Below are 19,897 nucleotides of genomic sequence, written 5' to 3' on the forward strand. Positions count from 1 at the left end.
GGTTTGGAAGCCTCATGATTATGATTTAGAATTAGTTTGGAAAAAAAAACAAACAATAAAACAGATGGGATGTGAAGGTTACCAGGTACTTTGAACTGCAGTTCAATTCCCCATGGCCAATCAGAGAGGGTATTGCAAGTTTTTTTTTTTTAGTCTTGAGCAAAGGTGTCATTCTTCACAGTACCCTGGGCATTGGGAGGAAAGTGAATACAGAATGTGAATGACCTTACACAGTAAACCTACAGGTTGGGGAAGGCATGTGATGATTTGTGGTGGTTTTAGGAATCAAGAACCTATTAGGACAAGAAATAAAGACAAGAAGAAAGAAGATAATCGAGTTCTTGAAACATTCTACCAAATCCTTGATAATAAGATCATACAACATCCGCAAAAACAAGTTGGAATTGAACAGTATTGAGAAGCCAAGGGTATTTTATGTACACTAATATTTTAAATGTATGCTTTAGAATTTTTTAAAATCAACCCAATTGAGTCCCAAGGCCCCTTACCTTTTTTGACAAAACATAACTGGCAGGCCTGTCTTAGCTCATGTGTGCCTTCTAATGGATTTCTTCCCGCAAGTGCTGAAGATACAGGTATATTAGCAGTTGCACTGCTAAAAACATTTGAAAACTCATTTCTAGTTTGACCTGCAATTCCCATGTAATTTTCGGACCCAAACAAACTACTAGGGCCATTTATCTGTTGGAAGAAAGTGTATTTTACTTGATCCATCTCATTTCATTTCTCTACATTTAAAATTTAGCTTATTTAAATTATTATTCAAAGCATAAAGATTGCACAAAAAAGAAACCAAGTACAAACTTAACTACATGTCTTGGAAAGGGGACGGACTTCACAAAAGCCATATACCCAGCAAACCAAGCCTATAACAAGACCTAAGCAAGTACAGGGTGAACAGCAGCAGTCGCCAGGCTGTTGCTCCATCTTGGCCCATGAGGATGCAATCCTTCATGCCACCCTTCCACACACAGTCAGTGGCCAGCAGGGCCAGTATCTGCAGGAAATACACGGCATGACTACGATACAGAGACCAGATGGATTCTTAGACACAAGGCAGCCTCTGCTCTGTTCCTGTACTAGGACAGTTCTCCAGGACTCCTAACATTTGGCACCCACGCCATACAGAGATTTTCTCTCTCTTTGGTTGGTTATTTTACACTTCAACTGTATTTTAAAATTGTTTTTTTTCCTGTGTTCAATTATTGCTGCTTTGAGCTATTGTAAAACTGTGAACATACAGTTCTGGTATGGAAAAAAGTGCCATTTTTTTCTTAAAAGAAAATTCTACTGTGAAAATTAAGGTCTATGTTAAGCCTGTGAGGCGTTAACATTTAAATTGATGTAAAAGAAAACATGAAAAATACTTACAAACAATGGGGAATTATTGCTGTTAAGAGTTGGTGTTCCATCTCTAGAAGCTGAACTTGAGAGATCTAAAGGAATAAAAGGAAGTTTCAGTTCCTCAAGCATCCTATCCCAAAAATTATGTATTATTCCTGCGAAGTATAAGCAAAGGTGTTTTTTTTTTTTGTTTGACAAACAGATAGGTTTGTTGTTTTCTATGGGGTTTTGTTTAGTTTGTTGGTTGGATTTGGTATTTTTTTCCAGTTATGCAAAAGCCCCATTGTAAGCAACTCTGCTGACAAATTACTGGGCAATCATGTTCAATATAACCATCTGATTAACATTAGCAGTAGAGTTTTGCAGACATGATGAAGAAATATAAAGACACCTGTGCAGTACAAAAACAGTAGATAAATAAGCAATACCAGATTAGCAAAAATGAGATGAAAGAGGGTTTAGAGAATTTTAAATTTTGCTTTGTAAATTTGGCCTCGTTCTAAAGAGAGCATGCTCTATAACACTGGTGATTAGAGACGAAACTTATTTCTTTTCTATTCCAGTTCACTGATTATTTCTTGCTATTTCATATGATTTTACCATATGATTACAGTACTTGGAGTTTGAATCCAAATATGAAATATTGCTACATTTTCAGAGAACACAATTATACTAGACTTCTAGGATTCCTGTTTATCGTCAAATCACCAGAAATGGTTTAAGCTGTGAGAACATCTTTGTTAAAATAAATACCTAAGTAAATAAAGCCTGAAGTTAGCATGGTTCCTTCTTTATATTTTTTCAGCTGAAACCACTAACTTCCACAAGAAATTAAAAAAAAAAAAAAAGTACAGAGGGAGCTTAGAGCATACTTACGCAGACCCCAAGTAAACAGCAGCTTTATTTATAAAATCTTGTGTATGACCAATACTGATTATCAGTACTCTTAAATATGAGCACAGATCAAATTTTATGGAAGTACTAAATATTACTGAATAGTGGTGAAAATTTCTTTGTTAAAAAGGGAAGCCAGTTCGCTCATTCACAACTCTAACTCATCATAAGGTTAAATATTAAGACTCGTTTCTTACCTCTTTTTGGGTCACTGATTGAAAAGGTGCTTAATGGTGAACAAAAATTTTCCAGTGAAGAAGCCAAAGGCTGTGAAAAGATTTCTGAAAGAGAAGGCGAAGGAACAAATCCTGCGCTAACTGGCAATGTCCCCAGCAGTGAGGCAGAGAAAGGAACACTGGGAGCTACACCTCCTGCAGGAATAGGTCCCCTGGCACCTGTAGTTTGCTGGATAAAAAGAAATTTTAAGAAGCGTTCACACACAGGAGGAAAAAAAACAAAACTCTCAAGAACACAATCTGTAACAGTTTTTCTTTTAGTGAAGTTTCTACTAAGTTTTGGTAAACCTACAGCAAAACAACAACAAGAGGTACCCTTCAGTACTGTGCAGAACTACAGGACACTTACAGAAGTGCAGAAATTACATCTCAGTGCCCTAATGCAAGGAATTCTCTATGAACCAAGCACTTTAATGGTTCATTTAGCTGAATTTAATAATAGATTTGAATTTTTTGTGAACTAAATCAGAATTGAATTACCAAATTATGTTAGAAGCATAAAACAATAGTGAAAAGGAGGAAGAGTCCAACCTACATGATTTCTTCTAAATAAAAAGAGAACATAATTCAAATTTCAGTACGGTAAGGAGTTAAGAGTTAGCTTTGAAACAAATCCTCAAGTTGAATCAAATGATATTGTGCTTTGTATAAGCCAATTCACCTTCTTCGCCCAAGGAAAACCAAGCAACATTATTAAACACACGACCAAGTTTGGGAGTTTCTTTCCCTGCCTCCCCAGGAAGCCCCCTCCTTTTTCAGGTTGACCAAGCTGGTCTGCACAGTTTGGGCAATGTCTGGTCCCCAAGTTGTTAGCCTACATGCCACTCAGGCTCTACACTACATGAGACTGCAATCTGTCTTGAAGGATTGTATTTCCTCTTGGCTTTCACTATGGCAAACTTCTTATTTTTTCTTAACAATCATGATCTATATTACCGTAACACACAAAACAAACCGCATAAAACTTAAAATAAGTCCAAGCATTTTTTATTTAAAGAGATCACACAAGACAAGTCCACTTCTGTAATCAACCTTATTTACAGCTGCATCCATAGCTGAATGAGAAATTTAAATCACAACTAATTAAAGAATTAAACATGCCAGAGCCTTATTTAATACTGTGATCCTAAGGGCTCCAAATGATTGTCAGAGCCAGAACCCAGAGACAGTAACCTTGCTAATAAGTTTAGCCATCTCTGCTCATCAGTCAGAGCTTTCATTCTGACTGACAGCTGAGGAACTCTGTATGCTTCTTATTTTGTTCTAACTCTAGAATGACAGTGTAATGAAAAACAACTCTTCAAATGCCTAGATTTCTCTAATACCTCTAAGAAATATAAAAAGTCAGCCTCATGACGACCTAGCTATTTCTGGTCATGCAGGACACAAGACTGGGCAAAGCTCCGACTGCACAGATTGTAGTGGATGTACTAGCAGACCACAGTGTAAGCACTACTGTCCTGCAAAGCTATCAGCATGTGCTTAATTTGACTTTCTACAGGCGCAGGGTGGGCACTCCAACAATCTCCAGTTCACTGAAGACTCATTTGCAACAACTACACATCAGCCAGACTTCAAATGCCCACCTCACTTTCCATAGTACCAGAAGTAGTATCCCTCCCACAGAGGCAGTACTGGTAGAAATATTTCTCAAAGTAGCAACCCTCCACCTGCAACCTCACTTAAGTTTTCCAACACATAAAACCAATGTGATTGTCCTTGGAGCCCTGCAGGGTCCTGGTATCTTTACAGACACATCTGCAAGCATGCACATCTGAGAGACTCAAGTTGACTGTACACAAATACAGCTTGGTGTAACCAGGAAAGTTAATTCACATTTCATTACCTGCCCACTTTGAAAAACAAAACAAACACTAAGAAGAAAAAAAAAACACAAGATGTCACTCAAAAGAAGAGTCTTTTGAAAAGAAAGCAACAAAAAGTCTTACCATTACACTTTCATCTGGATCAGGCACAGAATCAAGTAATTCGTCAAGTTCTTCCCCAATAATTATATCTCCATCTCCACAATCTAAACATGCTTCTGGCATAGAGAAAGAAACATTTCCTCCATTTGCCAACACTGCAGAAGGCAAAGAAACCTTTTCCACTTGAAGAGACATAACAGAAGATAAGGATGACAGGGGTACTGATGCCATTTTAGACAATTCAGAAACGAAGACTGATGAAGAAGCAGCAGAAACCATTTCTTGCTTCTGGTCAGATAAATCTGAAACAGATAACACAGCAATGAGTGGAACTTTTAGTCAGAAATGTAAAAATATCTCCCGTAACTTTTAGCATGCTGATGTGGGGCGGAGGGGGTGGAGAAACATGAAGAATATTTAAGCAAATAAATGTCTTCAGTTTCCTCTAACTTCCACTTGACATGTACCTCTATCTCAGTGTTTATATCCTGCTCAAACTAAAAGACAGTAAAAGTTACAGACTTGATACTTTACTAAATCTTTGGCATATTCTCCCCTACCTATTTTTCCAAGTTAGAGAGATCTGCAAGACAATTGCATTAATGGCAATTAGTCATATCAAGATGAGGAACACCACTGGAGATCGGCTCAGCCACTCCAGTATGTAGTTTTATAGAGAAACAGATCAGACTTTTTGTCACAGATCTTTCAAATGATAAGTTAAATTTTCTTATGAAGAAGTTTCTTAACAAATACAACTAGGTACACATGATAAATCTAGTTTCCTAGCATTAATACTTGAACACAAGACTCACCTAACTCAATATCTTCTACAGAAGAAGAAGAATTCTGCAAGTGAGAAAAAAATACCTCTCAGCACTTTGCACAAGAGCCTTTAAAACTGTTCAAACGTGTTTTACAGACTAAGAAGGTACGCCCTCACATTTAGCCTTAGTTAAACTTGAAAATTATGAAGTTGATTGGAATTTAAAGACCAAACATTTTTCCAGATAATGTATCCATTTGCAGACTGAAATACAACCACTGTAGCACTAAAAATCTGTAAGCAACCAACAACAGTGAAACTGATACTTGGTAGAATAAAAGAGTCCAAATCGCATCTTAAATGAGCTGTTCCTGTATTTCCTCATTCTACTCAAAATCCCCTGTTTACAGCTAAGTTGTCTATATTCACCTGAAAAGAAGTCTGTAAGAAAGAAGAACTCTTCTTCATTAGTGCTACTCAGATACATTAGAAATATGAAGATAAATGCAAGTTCAAATGCAAGGTCAAGTTTTGGCAAGTTAATTTAAAGGTTCTTCAGTCTAGCACCCTTCACTTAAATTGCTCTCAATAATATAAAATAAATAAACAAACCACATTAACTATGCCCATGTCTCAAGGCATTAAATATATTCACTGCATTGGATCTAATGCTCTAGCTAACATTTATTCTACAGAGATAACTTGAACGATAATCTCATGCCCTAGTTTGCAATAAGCATATAGCAAAATCAAACACAAAGACTGATGGAACCCTGAAGTCCAAAATAACAGCACCTTAAATAAAATGTTAATTGCCCAATTTTTACTTAATCACTGTGAAATTATTAAAGTCACTCCCCACAGTTTAAAGTCAGCTTTCACTTGAAACACGTGAAAACTTACCTGATTTGATATATCACTAGAACCTGAATTTGAAGAGGGAGGCTGCAATGGAAAGATACCTTCATTAGGTACAAAACTGAGATCAAGAGAGAGAAAGCAACGTACTTGTTAAAACAGTACAAATTTATAAATTACAATGAAGTCTTACCTTTGCTCTTACATATGCTTTCCTTATTTTTAACCCTAATTTTTGAGCTAGCTCTTGAGTCAGTTTAATCACACTTTCATCCTAAAGGAAATAAATAAAAATTCATAATGTACATCTATTAACAACTGGTCAAAGACATCTGTTTACATCTCAAATAATCTATATTCTGCAAGATCTCTATATGCAGGATGTCTCTTAATGCATACTTATTCTTTCACAAGCACATAGGACTGCAAGCTGCACTCAAAAATACAGAAGCTATCCTTGAGCAAAATGATTCTAATGTCCGGAAGTAAAAAAAAAAAAAAAAAAAAAAAAAAATACAGAAAATAGACAGAAGAGAAGGTGCCTGTCTATCTGAATCAAAAATAACAAAGATTTTCCAAAACCAGAGAAGGTGAGAAGTACATATGTTTTCTCTAACTATTTTTGATGTACAGAGAAGAAAAAAAATAACTCAATAATCTGTCCTAAGTCTATTTTGAGCACAGCATGTAAGTTTTGATCAGCATTTTAGATCAAATCAGGAATGCAGTTCTGAAGTGAATCTCTTAATCATCCTCACTCACTGCATTTTAGCTTGCATTATAAATGGTATTAGAGAGCCAAATTAGATTCATTTAGGATGAAACTAAATGGAAAGAAGTGCTGCACGAGCATACTTGATGCACTCCAACTTTTAAAAAAAAGAAAAAACAAACATACAAAAAGCATGGAAATCAGATCCTCAGTATCACCATTCCAGTCTATAGATCCTCTCCTATTATGCCACACACTGCTTGCTAATACAGACATAGCCTAAACTTAGACGTGCATATTAAGGGATTTAGATGGAGGACAATGCACAGGTAAGAACTACATTACTATATTCATGAAAAGCTAAAAAGCAACTATCACAGGAATAAATGTTACACCTTATGGGTTCTTTTTAATGTTTAGAGTATAACTAACCAGAGAATTTTAAGCAACAGTTCAATGGTTCTAGTGTTTACTGCAAAAGCTTATAGCACTTCATACATATCGAGAAGTTAGTATTTCTTTTGCTGAAAGCTAATGTAACAAACTGAATTTGAGGCTTGTAGTATCTGCTGTCAGCCTTAACATCCACAATTAAAAAAAAGAAGAGAGGAATAAATATATATTATTGCATTTAAAACAAAACAAAACTGTACTGGTCTTGATGTAAGTACAGGTTTTCTGTGCTAATTTCTTTAAAATATCATAAAAGTATAATTTGCCTACCTGCGGCACAGCAAGAGAACATTTTGCTACAGCATCATAAGCCTTCTTATACCTTCCCAGCTCGTTCAAAGCTTTTGCTTTCCGATAGAGAGCTCTGAAATTGTTTTCATTCAACCTTAATGCTATCTCACAGTCTTCTAGAACCTTTTCATGAAGTCCCTATGAGGGGAAAAAGGAAAAAAGGAACTAATCAGATCAGTTTTTATTGTCAGAATATAGAATATAAACTGTATTAAATTAAGGTATTGAAACACTGTAAAACATTCATATATGCTGCAGTGGGTGAATGTTTGGTGAATTTTCTTAAGCCACCAACCAACATAACCCTGCTTCTTTTTAGCTATCTTTCACATAAAATCCATTAAGAGTTATGAAGACAATTTAGCTCTTTCACATCTTACTCCACAGAGGAAGTGGCAGACTCAAATGCAATCTGCAGTATAAATGGACTCTCTTCCACCAACTTTCAAGTCCAGTATGACTCTTTTTGGTTAACATTATAATATTAGTAACTAAAATATCTAGGTTATTATACTTGTAAAAAGATGAGATTAAAGAGTATGCCAAAATGATTATTTGAAACACTCCAATTCTCAAACCAATACCAAGAGCTTTTCACTGTTAAGCTTTCCATACCTTCATCTCTGTTCTCAAGAAATCACACAGTTTAAGTAGAAGCTTACCATATTTGAAAAACATGCTATCCTGTTTACATGCAACTTCTCTAAAATATCATCAGAAACATGGATTTCTTCAGAATTCGCATAATCTGCTATGTTTATAGCTTCTGTATAGTGACTCAGTGATCCTCTCCAATCGCCTTCTCGATACACATCATTCCCTTCATTAAAAAGATTTCTAACAAGTTCTCGTATAAATAACTGTAACAAAGAAGACAAACACACACAATACTGCTGTTTGTGAATCTTTCATATTTCCAAATACATATTTAAATAGAAAATTTATAATTGTAAATTCACAGAACCAAAATCAAATTAAAACTTTTTGTCTATTTTTCTTTGCAATTTTTCCAAGACAATCTCTAATACTCAACACAACAATACAAAGAAATAAAAGAGGCCGAGCTACTTACAAACGAATTATTTTGTACATGTAACTTCTAAGACAAATCTGTGTTCCCTTACATTCTTTTAGCAAACAGCAGCCCCAGCAACTGGCAAACCAGTAGTACACAAAGGCTGCTTTTGCAAAACAAAAGATTTTTTCAGTCTAAAATGTGAACAATTACTTTCTTAAGCAATGTATTCTCAAAGCCAGTGGAACAATCTTTTGTTTGATAAAAATGCTAGAAAGATGAATGTGAAAATGTAAGTCCAAAAATTATGCAAAATAGTAACACATATAATAACAAAATGTCATGAAGACATATAACTGAAGTCCTTTTATCTCACTTTTACTGTGCTACCCTAAGGTTTACCCAGAAGGGCACATTATTTTATCCAATGAATGCCCCAAGTTCATACCTAACGCTAGCATGGCTAGTAGGGAAAGAGTTAAACTGAGCTGCTCTGTGAGCAACTTCCAGATATCCAAATATCTGAATACTTGTATCACAGGTAGTCCTATATATAAGTAGTCCTCCGGCTCCCATATTCAGACACTGTAAATTAACATTCATACTCTATTACTTAAATGATGATTGAAAACAACAATAAGTATAATAAGATAACCCCATGTCAAAAAACACTTCTGGAAATGCAAAAGTAATTTCATTACCTCATATTGTTCTTGTGTCCCTGGATAGGGCAAAGTAGATCTAGAAAAAAAATTACAAAATTTACTTATGGTACACATTGCTGAAAAGATTACGAAAAGCAGTCTCACTTGCTGCAACAGGCTAAAACTCCAAATGTTTTCTACTGCCTGCACTGAACAAGGCAGGAGAGCTGCAGAGTAGATTTGATTAAATGGCTGTTTTAGAATTACTGAGTCATTTTAATTTAAAGTTACATAGCCAGCCCTAACTCTGCTATTCAAAATGTATCAAGATTTTGAACACTGGATTTAAAGTCTCAGTGTCCTTTGTTTAAAAACAATTCCCTTCCTCTTTTCCAATGTGCAAAAACAGTTCATATATGAAAACTGCAAATCTTTCTGTAAGCATTATAAAATTACAAATTATCTGTTAAAAGAACACATCAGTTTTAATTAAGTCATACCAATAACACTTAAGGAATTTTAGAAGTTCTTTTGCATGACACACAACAGAGATTTTCTCCAGCACCAAACGGGTATTTACTTACAACCTTTTGGGAAGGAAAAACAGCAATGCTGTCCCTTCCCATACAGGTTATCTGGGAACCAATTTCTAAATACTTTTTTAAGTGCAGTTTTCTGTTTTTTTTTTTGTCCCATGTCTTATATGAGCAGTGAACTAATGTGAAATTTCACAGTCAGTTCAAGCTAGTCAGGATCTGCTAGAGGAGAACTTGGCACTGACCCAAGTGAAAATTAACTACTGCAAAGCTTTTTCATTAAGTTAAACTTTACCGCCGGAGAGCAGAAACATTGAGGCAGCAGTGAGCAAACCCAGCCCTCTCAGTAGCAACCTAGTCTTAGGTGCAAACGTCCATACAGGTAAGGTGGATTTCATCCACCCACGAAAAATGTCAGTGCTGATTTTTCCTCAAAGGCTGAAAGGGAACACCCTCCCACCTCCAGTCTGCTCTGCTTAGGAACAAAGTGGGGTGCTGTCTGCTCTTTAAGTCTGCTCTCCATTTCCATGTCGACGCTAGCAAATATTCTGAGGAAAAATGCGGGTTCTCTATCTTCCTCCTCTGGTACTGTTTAAAAGGACTTCCCCATCCATCTTGTACGTAAGAGTGTATAAGCATAAGGATGTATAAGAATAAAAACACAGAGCCATACTCTATAAACTGAAGTCCTTTCTTAATGTCCTGTTGTCTAGTGCTTCTCTCTTCCGACACATTGGACATGTTATCCTGAACATCCACTTTTTGGATATGCAACTCCTCAAAAAGGAAAGAAGAGAAACGGCTGTTAGCACGCAGCAGTTGGCATGTGGGACCCAAGGACCCAATCTCACAGAAACAGCAAGTCGGTCGCGCACCGGCAGCACTGCGCCTGCAGAAAACAGCAAGTATGCAGAGCCCCAAACGCAACACGCTCTCTGCCAGCACCCGCTTCTCCTGAAAACCCCTCTCCAATTTCTATTTAGCACTGCTTTTCTGCTTATTTACTCAAGATGACACAGCCATGCTAGTGAAACCAAACCAAACCGCATGCACAGCTCTCGTGCACTGCTGCTGAACCGAGCTGATGGGGAATGTTTCCACCTTGTGCCCCTTAATAGCTTTACACTTCTTTTATTTGTTGAAGTAGAAAGAAACTCAAGAGCCCGGTATATTTATTAATAAAACCCAAGCTGGTCAGGAAACTACTATCATGTCTAATCCCAGAGTCTCTCATCGCCAGCCAAGCACCAATGCGTACTCAGAAATAACACAAGCGGGCGCCAGCGGCCGACAACTGCCGGTCTGCTGAAACCCGCACCGGCAGCACAGAGCTCCGGCTTCATCTCAAAAGCCAAACTGGGTCAATTCCACATTGTCAACTTCACATTTCAATCCCAGTCAATTAGTCTGAGTCACTGATTTTTTTTCCCATGTCTTTCATTCAATGCATTTACAACTATTCAAGTTAAACAGGCTAAAATGGTTGGTATAACCTCAAGATAAGGCTACTTGGAGTACGGTTTCATGGTTGCATACGGTTGTGCCTAATTGCAATGTAAAAATACAATTTACTTATTTTAAACAAAAAGATCATCAGGAGCAGGTTTTATTCTGAAAATCCTAGAATTCTGAAAAAAAACTTTTTAGCTTGAAAAAAAAGCTAATTTGCTTAACAAAAACGTGTAGTGTAGGAATTTATAGTAAAAAATACCAAACTATAAATACCAAGCTACATGCAGTACGCTTCTGTTAGTCTTGAAACTAAGCTAAAACCACCAAAAAACTGTATTTTGCATTGGGTTACCATTTCACATGTTGGGTTACCAATTCACATCCATGATGAAAGAATGAAAACAAAGTAAAATAAAAAGCAAAACACCCCCCAGCTAACTCAACCAATTCCCAACTGAGACCAGCAAACTGCCGGTAAGACACCTTACTTTGCCTGACTGATCTGGAATAATAACATTTACTAACGTTTCTCAAGGATTTTAAACAAACATGAGAGCTCTCAAGAGTCTGTCCTATGACAACACATACCTAAAACCACCATCAAAAAAAAAAAAAAAAAAAAAGAGGGATTTTCGTAAGGTCACTGAGCAAATTAACGGAAGCACTCCAAGGGCCCCATTTCACCCAGCTTCCCACTGCGACCTCTACCACCAGCAAGCTAAAATTCATAAATAAAAAGTCAGTCTCTGCAGATCACTAGCAGCTACAACAGTTCACGGACATGAATTGTTCAGATATTGCTTGTTTTGATATATAAATGACACTCAGTAATCTACTCCCAAGAGAGGAAATAACCATCAACGCTTTTTGTAACTGTTTTTCACGTTATTTTATGCATCCTTTTTTCTTCAGCAGGTTATTAATACATACTGCTTCTGGCATATATACAAAGGATGTTTATTATGAGAGAAATGTTTTACTGGCTAACAATAGCATATCTATTAAGAAATCTAAATATAAATGCCAAAAGGAAATTTATTGGCCATTTGAATACTTTATTTACTCACTCAAGGTTTAGCACTGAGAATTCAAACAAGGCTAACAAGACTCAGACGCCCTCGCGCTAACCGAACAAGCAGCAGTATCAGCATATACTTATCCACAAAAATAAGGAAACTAAATAAAGCATTTTTTCTCCCTGAATTAACAACTGATAAGGTTGTTAGTAAGGTTGTGTTACTTTGTCAACACAAGTGTATATTAAGATCCGGGCAAGCATAAGATCAGCTTTGCTCTACTAATTCTAAGCAACCTCAACACTCCACCAACTTGCAAAGTGGTAAGGTCCAGCGTAGTAACAACTGCATTTATTTATCGCCTCTAGCAAAAATATTAAAGAATAACTCACATATTGATACTGGAGGATATGCAGATCCAATTTCTCCGTAACAATAAAATTAATGGAACTGTTACAAATTTGCATCACAGATAAAAGAATGCCAGCAAGTGACGAACATATGCAAGCAGCATAATTTATTATTCAAAGGAGTTTTCTGTTCTTTCCTCCTAACTCATCTGTATCCGTAAGACATTCAGGTAAAAATTATCCTTCTGTAGTATACTTGGGCAGTCACTTTATCCCAATATTTGATTTTGCAGCGGATTTAAAATTGTCTTACATAACACCTCCAACAGCATCTCTCCCATCCGAGTTATTCTTAGATCCTCTTGTGCAGCCAGAAACACATCAACCTCGGTTATACACAAAGCAAATAATGGTGCCTTGACTTTCAATCATCCATCCACTTTCAAAGTACAGAAAAATCACCTGTTTAGTAACAGCTCTTCTCCTTCATCTGAAGGGACAGAATTTAAAATAGATATGCATATGTACACATTTTTGAAAGTTAAAATGCTGCCCTGTTGCTTGTAACTACTATTAGAAAAGCACAGCCCATACGGTGGCTTTACGCTGTGTACAAGTCACTGACAGAGGCAAGCTACAGGAGTGAAGTAGCGTGGGATGTTAAAAAAAAAAACAAAAAACACTAATGTACCAGTAATTAAGATTATAGGCAGAACCGAGTGTGGCACTGAATGTCATATTTCTACAACTGCTGCTAGTGACCAACCCAAGCTCCATTTACTAAACCTAGAACAAAAAAAAAAAAAAAAAAAAAAACCTGCCTAAACCCAAACAAGAACAATCGTCACTGTTCCATCTTTATCGCAGGCTTCATTTCAATTGCATTGCACAGAGGCAAAGTGACAGAAAATACGGTGCCGGCAGCCAATGTCACCTTTTCGGGCAGACACCAGCCCAGTTACACAAACAGGAGATATGGAGGAAAACACGTTTGTGCCAGCTCTGGCAGACAGGAAAACCAACATGTCTCTCTTGTACAAAGCCACTCACACCTCTTACTGGTTCTTTGCTTTCCTTCCAGCAGGACAATTTTCTTGTTTTCTAAACTTTGCCACTTCCGCAGCATTCAGGTAAGTTTTAAAGGCCGTTCTCAACATATAGGATGTGCCTGGGCTAATTCTTTAGGCACTGAGGATTTGAATACAATCAATGCTAGATCATCTTGTACAGTAAAATTGATCTTTGAAAGCAAATTAATCAATTCATACGGAACGCAGAGAATTCAGTGTTCCTACAGAAGGAAGGCAGGCGCTGGGCATTGCAAAAGGGAAGGTCACAGTGCCTAACCACTGGGCCCAGCCTTTGCTAAATTTCAAGTCCAATAATCACCACCAGTTAAGGTCCAGCACAGTGCTTTACAAAGATCCGAATGTCAAGAGATTGAACAGAAGCAGCAAAGCCCATGAGCGGACGTTATGAAGAACAGAATGATCACACTGGAGACAAACCCAGGGGATGGACAGCCAGCCTGCCGTGCCCGGGAGTTCCCCCAGTTGGGAGCTCGGTTCCAAAGGGCAGCGAGCTGGGCAAGATCGAGCCTCCCTCCTACCACATCCAGCTGTGCGGACAACTCACTGACAGGCGAACAGGGAACAGAGCATTCCCTCTGTTCCTAATGCCCAAGATTATTTGGGGACCAGAACTACTACGCAGGGTGTCAGTGGCCTTCAGCTGACCAAATGATTGTTACAGTTCCTTCCTACGTGTGCATGTGAGCGTTGTTTTTTTTAATAGATGTGGGTTTTTTTCTTGTTTTTTTGTTTGTTCTGTTTTTTAAGATAATGGAAGCATATCCTCTTGCCATGCATGACTGAGTTCGCTATTAATGCAATTACTGGGTTACAAGAATCTTAAATTAGATGTTTCCACAGTACAAAGCACACTGAAAATTTCATCGTGATTGCTGCTGATCTATCTGTACTGGACTCAGCGGTTCAACTGAATTATAAACCTTGACAGGGTGCAGGTCTAATGAATATCACACTGAGCCGAGGCCCCCTTTTGTATTATAGCATCCACCTTCTCCCCCTTTATATGTCACAGGCAGGAGAGAAGTTATAAAAAGGCAACAGACTCAAAAAATTAACTCAGCCAAAAACGAATCCATCATCTACACCTTCATACGTTAAAGCTTTATTCAGCAATCAGAAGTTGTCAAGCCAGAAGTCTGGTTGTAAAACTAAAACGTGAACAGCTCACCACTGTTCGCATATAGGAAAACCGTACTCCTGAAGAACAAAGTTGTATTCTGGGCCCAAGGGTAAAGGGAATCCTGCAAAGGGGACAGGGAAGACTGAAGCAGAACAGGGCGCGCGAGTAACTGACTGAAAGGCAGCCGGTACAGATCCCTTCCTCCCACGAGGAGTTGAAGCCCGTTTCTGTCACAACCCCTGGCACCTCCGAGCAGGGCAGCGAGTGCAGCGTGTTTGGGTGTTGGGATCCAAACAGAGCTGCAAATGCACAACTCCACAGCCAGGGGCACATACCGTACCCTACCTGCTTCCCAGCGAGACAGAGGCAAAACCACCTCGGCAGGGGCCAGGCTGGACATCGGACCCCTGCCCCAGGGGGATGAACCCGGCCCAACGCAGGCTCCTCGAAGCCACCCCGTCGCCCATCCCGCCGCCCGGCTGTTTAACCGGCTCACTGCAGACCACCACAAAGCGCAGCCCCTTCCCGATAGCCTGAAGCGCTCAGGGCGCTCGGGTTGGCACCCCGATGAGGAAGGGGAAGCCGCGAGCTTGACACAAAGGGCTTTCGGAAGGATCTTCCTGGGGCAGCGCGGGCACAGAAGAGCTCAGCACCTCAGCCACGCACCGCCGGGCGCTGCCCCGGGCAGCTCAGGGTAACGGGCAGAGGCAGGAGGGGGAGCAGCGCAGAACAGGCGGCTTTTGTTACTTCTGAGCTCCCGCTCCGCAGGTACCAGCGCCACGCGGCCAGCTCCCCCGCTGGAGGCACCCCCGACACGCGGCTCAGCCTCGGGCTTGCTTTCTTCCCGCAGGAGCAGCCCCAGCCCCAGGGCACCGCCCCCGTACCGCGAACGGAGCGGTGCGCGCCGCGCGCTGCCCACGGGCTCGCCCCACGTTACTCCCGCGGGTACCTCCCTACAGCCCCACACCCGTTACCCCCGCGGCACCGCCCGCCCGCCGCGCCTTCCCGAGCCGCCGGAGCCCCGCGGGCGAACAAAGGAGCCGCGTAACACCGCCTCACCCCCCCCCAGCGGCCGGACAGCGGGCCGGGGCCGCGCGTTACGCTCCGCGCACGAATCGCGCCGAGCACCGGACCCAGCCCGGGATCGGGGCAGCCGCAGCCCCTCCACGGGCCGGGACGCGCGGGCACCGGGCCCAGCCCCACCGAGCGGCCGAGCCCCGCGGGGCTGCCCCTGCCCCCCGCCGCCTGCCCGCGCCCCGCTACCCCCGCGGGCCCAGCGCCCCCCGCTCCCCACACAGGCGCACCGGGCCCAGCGTCCTCCTGCCGCCTTTGTTACCCGCGGACGAGGAGCCGCGCGGCGGGGCCCTGCCCGTGCCGCCCCCCCCCCCCCCCTACCTGCGGCTGCCCCCGGCCCGCGGCCCCCACGGCGGCGACAACGGTGGCTCCGCCTCCCCCGGCCCGGCCCGGCCCGGCCCCGCCGCCCGCGCGTGCGCCCCCTGCCGCCCGGAGGCCGCCGATTGGCCGCAGCGCCCAGCACCGCCCGCTCCCCCATTGGCTCGCCGCTCTTGTTTGGGAAACCCACCCTCCTGATTGGTGGCGGCGTGGGGGGGCTTTGGCGCTGATTGGCTGGGTTCTGGAAAGCCCCGCCTCTTTTTCCGCCGCGCGCAGCTCGCACCGCCGCCCTGCCGCCAGGGCCTGCCGGGGGGGGGGGGGGGGGGGGGCGGTGCCTTAAGGCCTTCGGTCGGCTCTCCCGGAAGCAGCGTGACGTACAGCGTGACGTAGCAGCCTGCCCGCGGCGCCTCGCGGGAGTGCTGGCCGACGGTGACGTCACCCCCCCGCTGCGGCCCGGGGGGCGCTGGACGCTTCCGCTGCACATGCTCGGGGCGGGGGCGCCTGAGGGAGCCCTGGGGGAGCCCTGAGGGAGCGGCCCATGTTTGTGGAAACTTTATTTTTATTTCTTTTTTTTGCCGAATAATAAAATCCGAGTGAACCGAACCGTTGCGTTGTCGTTCCTCGCGAACGCTCACCGCCTCCACCTTGGGACCTGACGGGGGGCCGGGGCTCCGCGGGCGTGTCCCGGTACCGGGAGGCTGCGGGGCCCCTCGCCGGGGCGCCCCGGTGCCGGCAGGTATCCGTGCGGTAGAGCCCTGCAGAGCAAAACGTCCCGGGCCTTCCCCTAGTGCACGGGGCGGTGGTGCCTCAGGTGCAGTCAGGCCCCTGGCAGATGCCCTCGGCTCTGCAGCGTTGATCAGCTCTGCTCTAATTACTGCCGGGAGGCTGAGCGTAAATTGCTGAGCGTCGCTTTGAGGCCTTTCTAAGCCGCGGTAGTTGAATCGCCTCCGGATAACCTGGCTGATGTGAGCTTGTGATTCAAGGTTAACCTGATGCAAGGTTGCGATTCCTGAAACTAAGCGTGAGAATTTAATTGCAGCAGTTAGCCATGAGAGACTTAAGTATATAAGATGAAATTTAAAAGCCCTCTAAAACTGAACGCAAAATCGGGTTGTTGCTCACTGCAGAAGCTAAAGGAAGGTGAGAGGGGGAAAAAAGCATGCCCAGGACAACAGTTGTTGTACCCATGGATCACAAACTACGAGCTGGACCATGAAGATGGTAAGAAGGCTTAGCCGATTCCACATTATAACTGTGTGAACACTGAGCAGCTTAAAGCAAGCAATACAATCGTTCTCATCGAGAACAACAAACCAAAGCTCAGGTAAAATCTTTCAGCTGAGAGAAGCACGTTAAAAATATTGGTCCTAGTCGTTAATCCTTTCAATGTATGGGTATTGCATAAATCATGTTGTACACACCACTCACCACTAAAAGATGCCTTGCTGTGAATTCCACCTATGGGCTGACCAATTTGGGAGAGTTTCAGGTGTAGGATGGACTGCAGAAGTGAGCCTGAAAATTGCGTGTGATGACGTTAAAGTACAGAAAACACTGTAAGAGCACCCTATGTATCAAACACTTAGGAAGCAAAGCAGATTTTGTGCTAGAATTATGATGTTGTCGAACTGCATTATTTATTTATTTATTTATTTATTTATTACAAACAAATTGTACCCTATAAAGCAGCTCCAGCAGCACAGCAGTGGCACTCTGGGAGAGTGGGAGCTTTGGAGTCGTGGTTTCGTGTTATGTACCGGGTGTGCAAAATAACAGGAGTATGTGTTAAGGCATTGACCCAAAACCAAGTTTTTGAGGAAATAATTTATTTTGCTTTTACATAAACTGAAAGTAGATAACATAATTATTTTCATTTGTTTAAATTGATTTTATGGTATAGTAACTCAGAGGAACAGAATAGTAGTTATACTTCAACCATCTTGAACTGACTTATTGTCACGAGTTAACAGGTGATAATTACTCCTGTTACATAACCTGATTATCTTTCACTTTAAAATACTCTTTGTGGAAGCCTACATAAACTTACCAGACTAATTTTTTTTTTTTGACAATTTCAACTGCTTACGTAGTTATACTGAGATGAAAAAGGAACCTGATTATTGTTGCTTATGAGAGAATTATTCCATGAGAGAGAGAGAGATTAAAATACCCTTTAACAGGAATTTGGAAACACTGCATTTCTGTATCAAGAAGGAAAGACCCTTGTACCTTGCTGGAACATCACTCAAGTCAGCTAGAAAATCCTGTAGTTGCTGTCTTGGAGAATTAATCTTTTGTCATCTTAAAACCTGTTAGAAGAGATGTTTTGTCACTGTATGTACTGATGATTTTGAACAAACAATCTAGGTTAATTATTTGACAAAGAGGAAAAACTCAATGTAACTGGAAGTTAGAGAGCTTTTTTGCACCCTGGAGAAAATTGGTATTCTTTGATTGTTCCTAACCACTGTAGTAGAATTGTTACTCAGAAGTGCCTATTTTAGTTGCTTTTATAAGACTGACCAAGAACCAATCTACAGCCTGAAAAACGTATAATTGTAGATTTTTTAGTAGTACTTAGTAAACCAGAAGAACATACATACTCTCCTTTTCACTACTTTAATACAAGTAGATATGTTCCTTGTCACTAATCTAAGTTATAACTTGTAATGTTGTAATAACCTAACATCTATGATTGAGTAGTTCCCTTTCTGGTTTAAGTAAAGTGATGTTTTGAGCTAATAAAGAGTTGGGACTTAGTAGAAATTAAGTCATTTATGCAGCTGACTTCCAGAAGTATGGTCAGATTTTTTTTGTATTTTTTTCCCCAATAAGCTTATAAAACAAACCAGGCAAAGGGACTTCCCTTGAAATCCACAAATTATTTTAGGAGAGGAAACAAAAGAAGAACAGTCTTATTTTTATAATTCAAATGTTAAAAAGTAAATTGCTCTGGAGCCCATCTTTGTGTTCACTAATTGGGAGAGTTACATAGCTGTGAATGGCAGCATCAGATGATTGGAAGACAAGTAACTTGTTTTTTCAGTGCATTGCATTTTCTGCAGCATCTTAAGTCCTTATCATTGAACACTTTCTGACATTAGGATTTCAGTTCACAGAAATTTCTAATGTAAATAAGTTATTTATGTGTAGAGATAATTCCAGGAAATGTATTCCCTTAAACTGTTTTGGTTTCGTTGTTTTGAAAGAGGCCGTGATTTTCTTTTCCAGACCCAGAATTCCATCATACATATGCATGGTGACATTGTGCTCTTTCCATAAGCAGTGGTTTGCAAATATATGGCTATTCCATCTCCACATGTATTTTGGGAAGAAAAAGAAATTTCTCTTCCTAAATAATTAAAACAGGAAATTTCAAAAAACTTTTTATTTTTTTTAACATCTGTACAAACAGCCAGTTTGGGTCAGACATAAATATATGTTTTAGCAACTATGAAAGGAAATATTCACCAAAAAAAAATGTATACGTAAATTCTATAAAGAATTCTCCAAGGTAGAGCTCGACATAAAACAACAGGATGAAATACAGGATTCCTTCCATGAAAGCATGCTCAGAAGTGTTGGCCTGAATTACTCAGACTGTAACAGTTAAGCCATATTAAATCTTTATGAGAAGACAAACCTTAAAAATAATGTCCTTTATTTTAAATAATCAGGTTAATGTAATCCATCCCATAAGTCAATTTGCAGTTGGTATTTTTTTATACCTGTTTTTTTTTTTTGGGGTGCCAGCAGACTGTTCTATTTCTGCATATCT

At 40.8% G+C, this 19,897-nt stretch overlaps 1 protein-coding gene across 1 annotated transcript in view; it reads right to left on the bottom strand.

Moving 5' to 3' along the window:
* The window catches only part of ZC3H7A (zinc finger CCCH-type containing 7A), a 28,666-nt gene extending 12,463 nt beyond the window's left edge, over positions 1 to 16,203 (bottom strand). Inside the window, exons 1-12 of the mRNA XM_035548747.2 lie at positions 16,123 to 16,203; positions 10,372 to 10,475; positions 9,220 to 9,259; positions 8,166 to 8,363; positions 7,483 to 7,641; positions 6,241 to 6,321; positions 6,093 to 6,134; positions 5,239 to 5,272; positions 4,445 to 4,725; positions 2,457 to 2,664; positions 1,393 to 1,457; positions 510 to 702 (exon numbers count right to left, since the gene is read on the bottom strand). Coding sequence (XP_035404640.1) covers positions 510 to 702; positions 1,393 to 1,457; positions 2,457 to 2,664; positions 4,445 to 4,725; positions 5,239 to 5,272; positions 6,093 to 6,134; positions 6,241 to 6,321; positions 7,483 to 7,641; positions 8,166 to 8,363; positions 9,220 to 9,259; positions 10,372 to 10,439 — 1,369 coding nt within the window. The 5' untranslated portion in view covers positions 10,440 to 10,475; positions 16,123 to 16,203. The remainder of the gene's footprint in view (positions 1 to 509; positions 703 to 1,392; positions 1,458 to 2,456; positions 2,665 to 4,444; positions 4,726 to 5,238; positions 5,273 to 6,092; positions 6,135 to 6,240; positions 6,322 to 7,482; positions 7,642 to 8,165; positions 8,364 to 9,219; positions 9,260 to 10,371; positions 10,476 to 16,122) is intronic.
* Positions 16,204 to 19,897: the final 3,694 nt, after the last annotated feature.

The sequence above is a fragment of the Cygnus atratus genome, chromosome 15 (assembly GCF_013377495.2).
Source record: "Cygnus atratus isolate AKBS03 ecotype Queensland, Australia chromosome 15, CAtr_DNAZoo_HiC_assembly, whole genome shotgun sequence".
NCBI classification, from domain to species: Eukaryota; Metazoa; Chordata; class Aves; order Anseriformes; family Anatidae; genus Cygnus; species Cygnus atratus.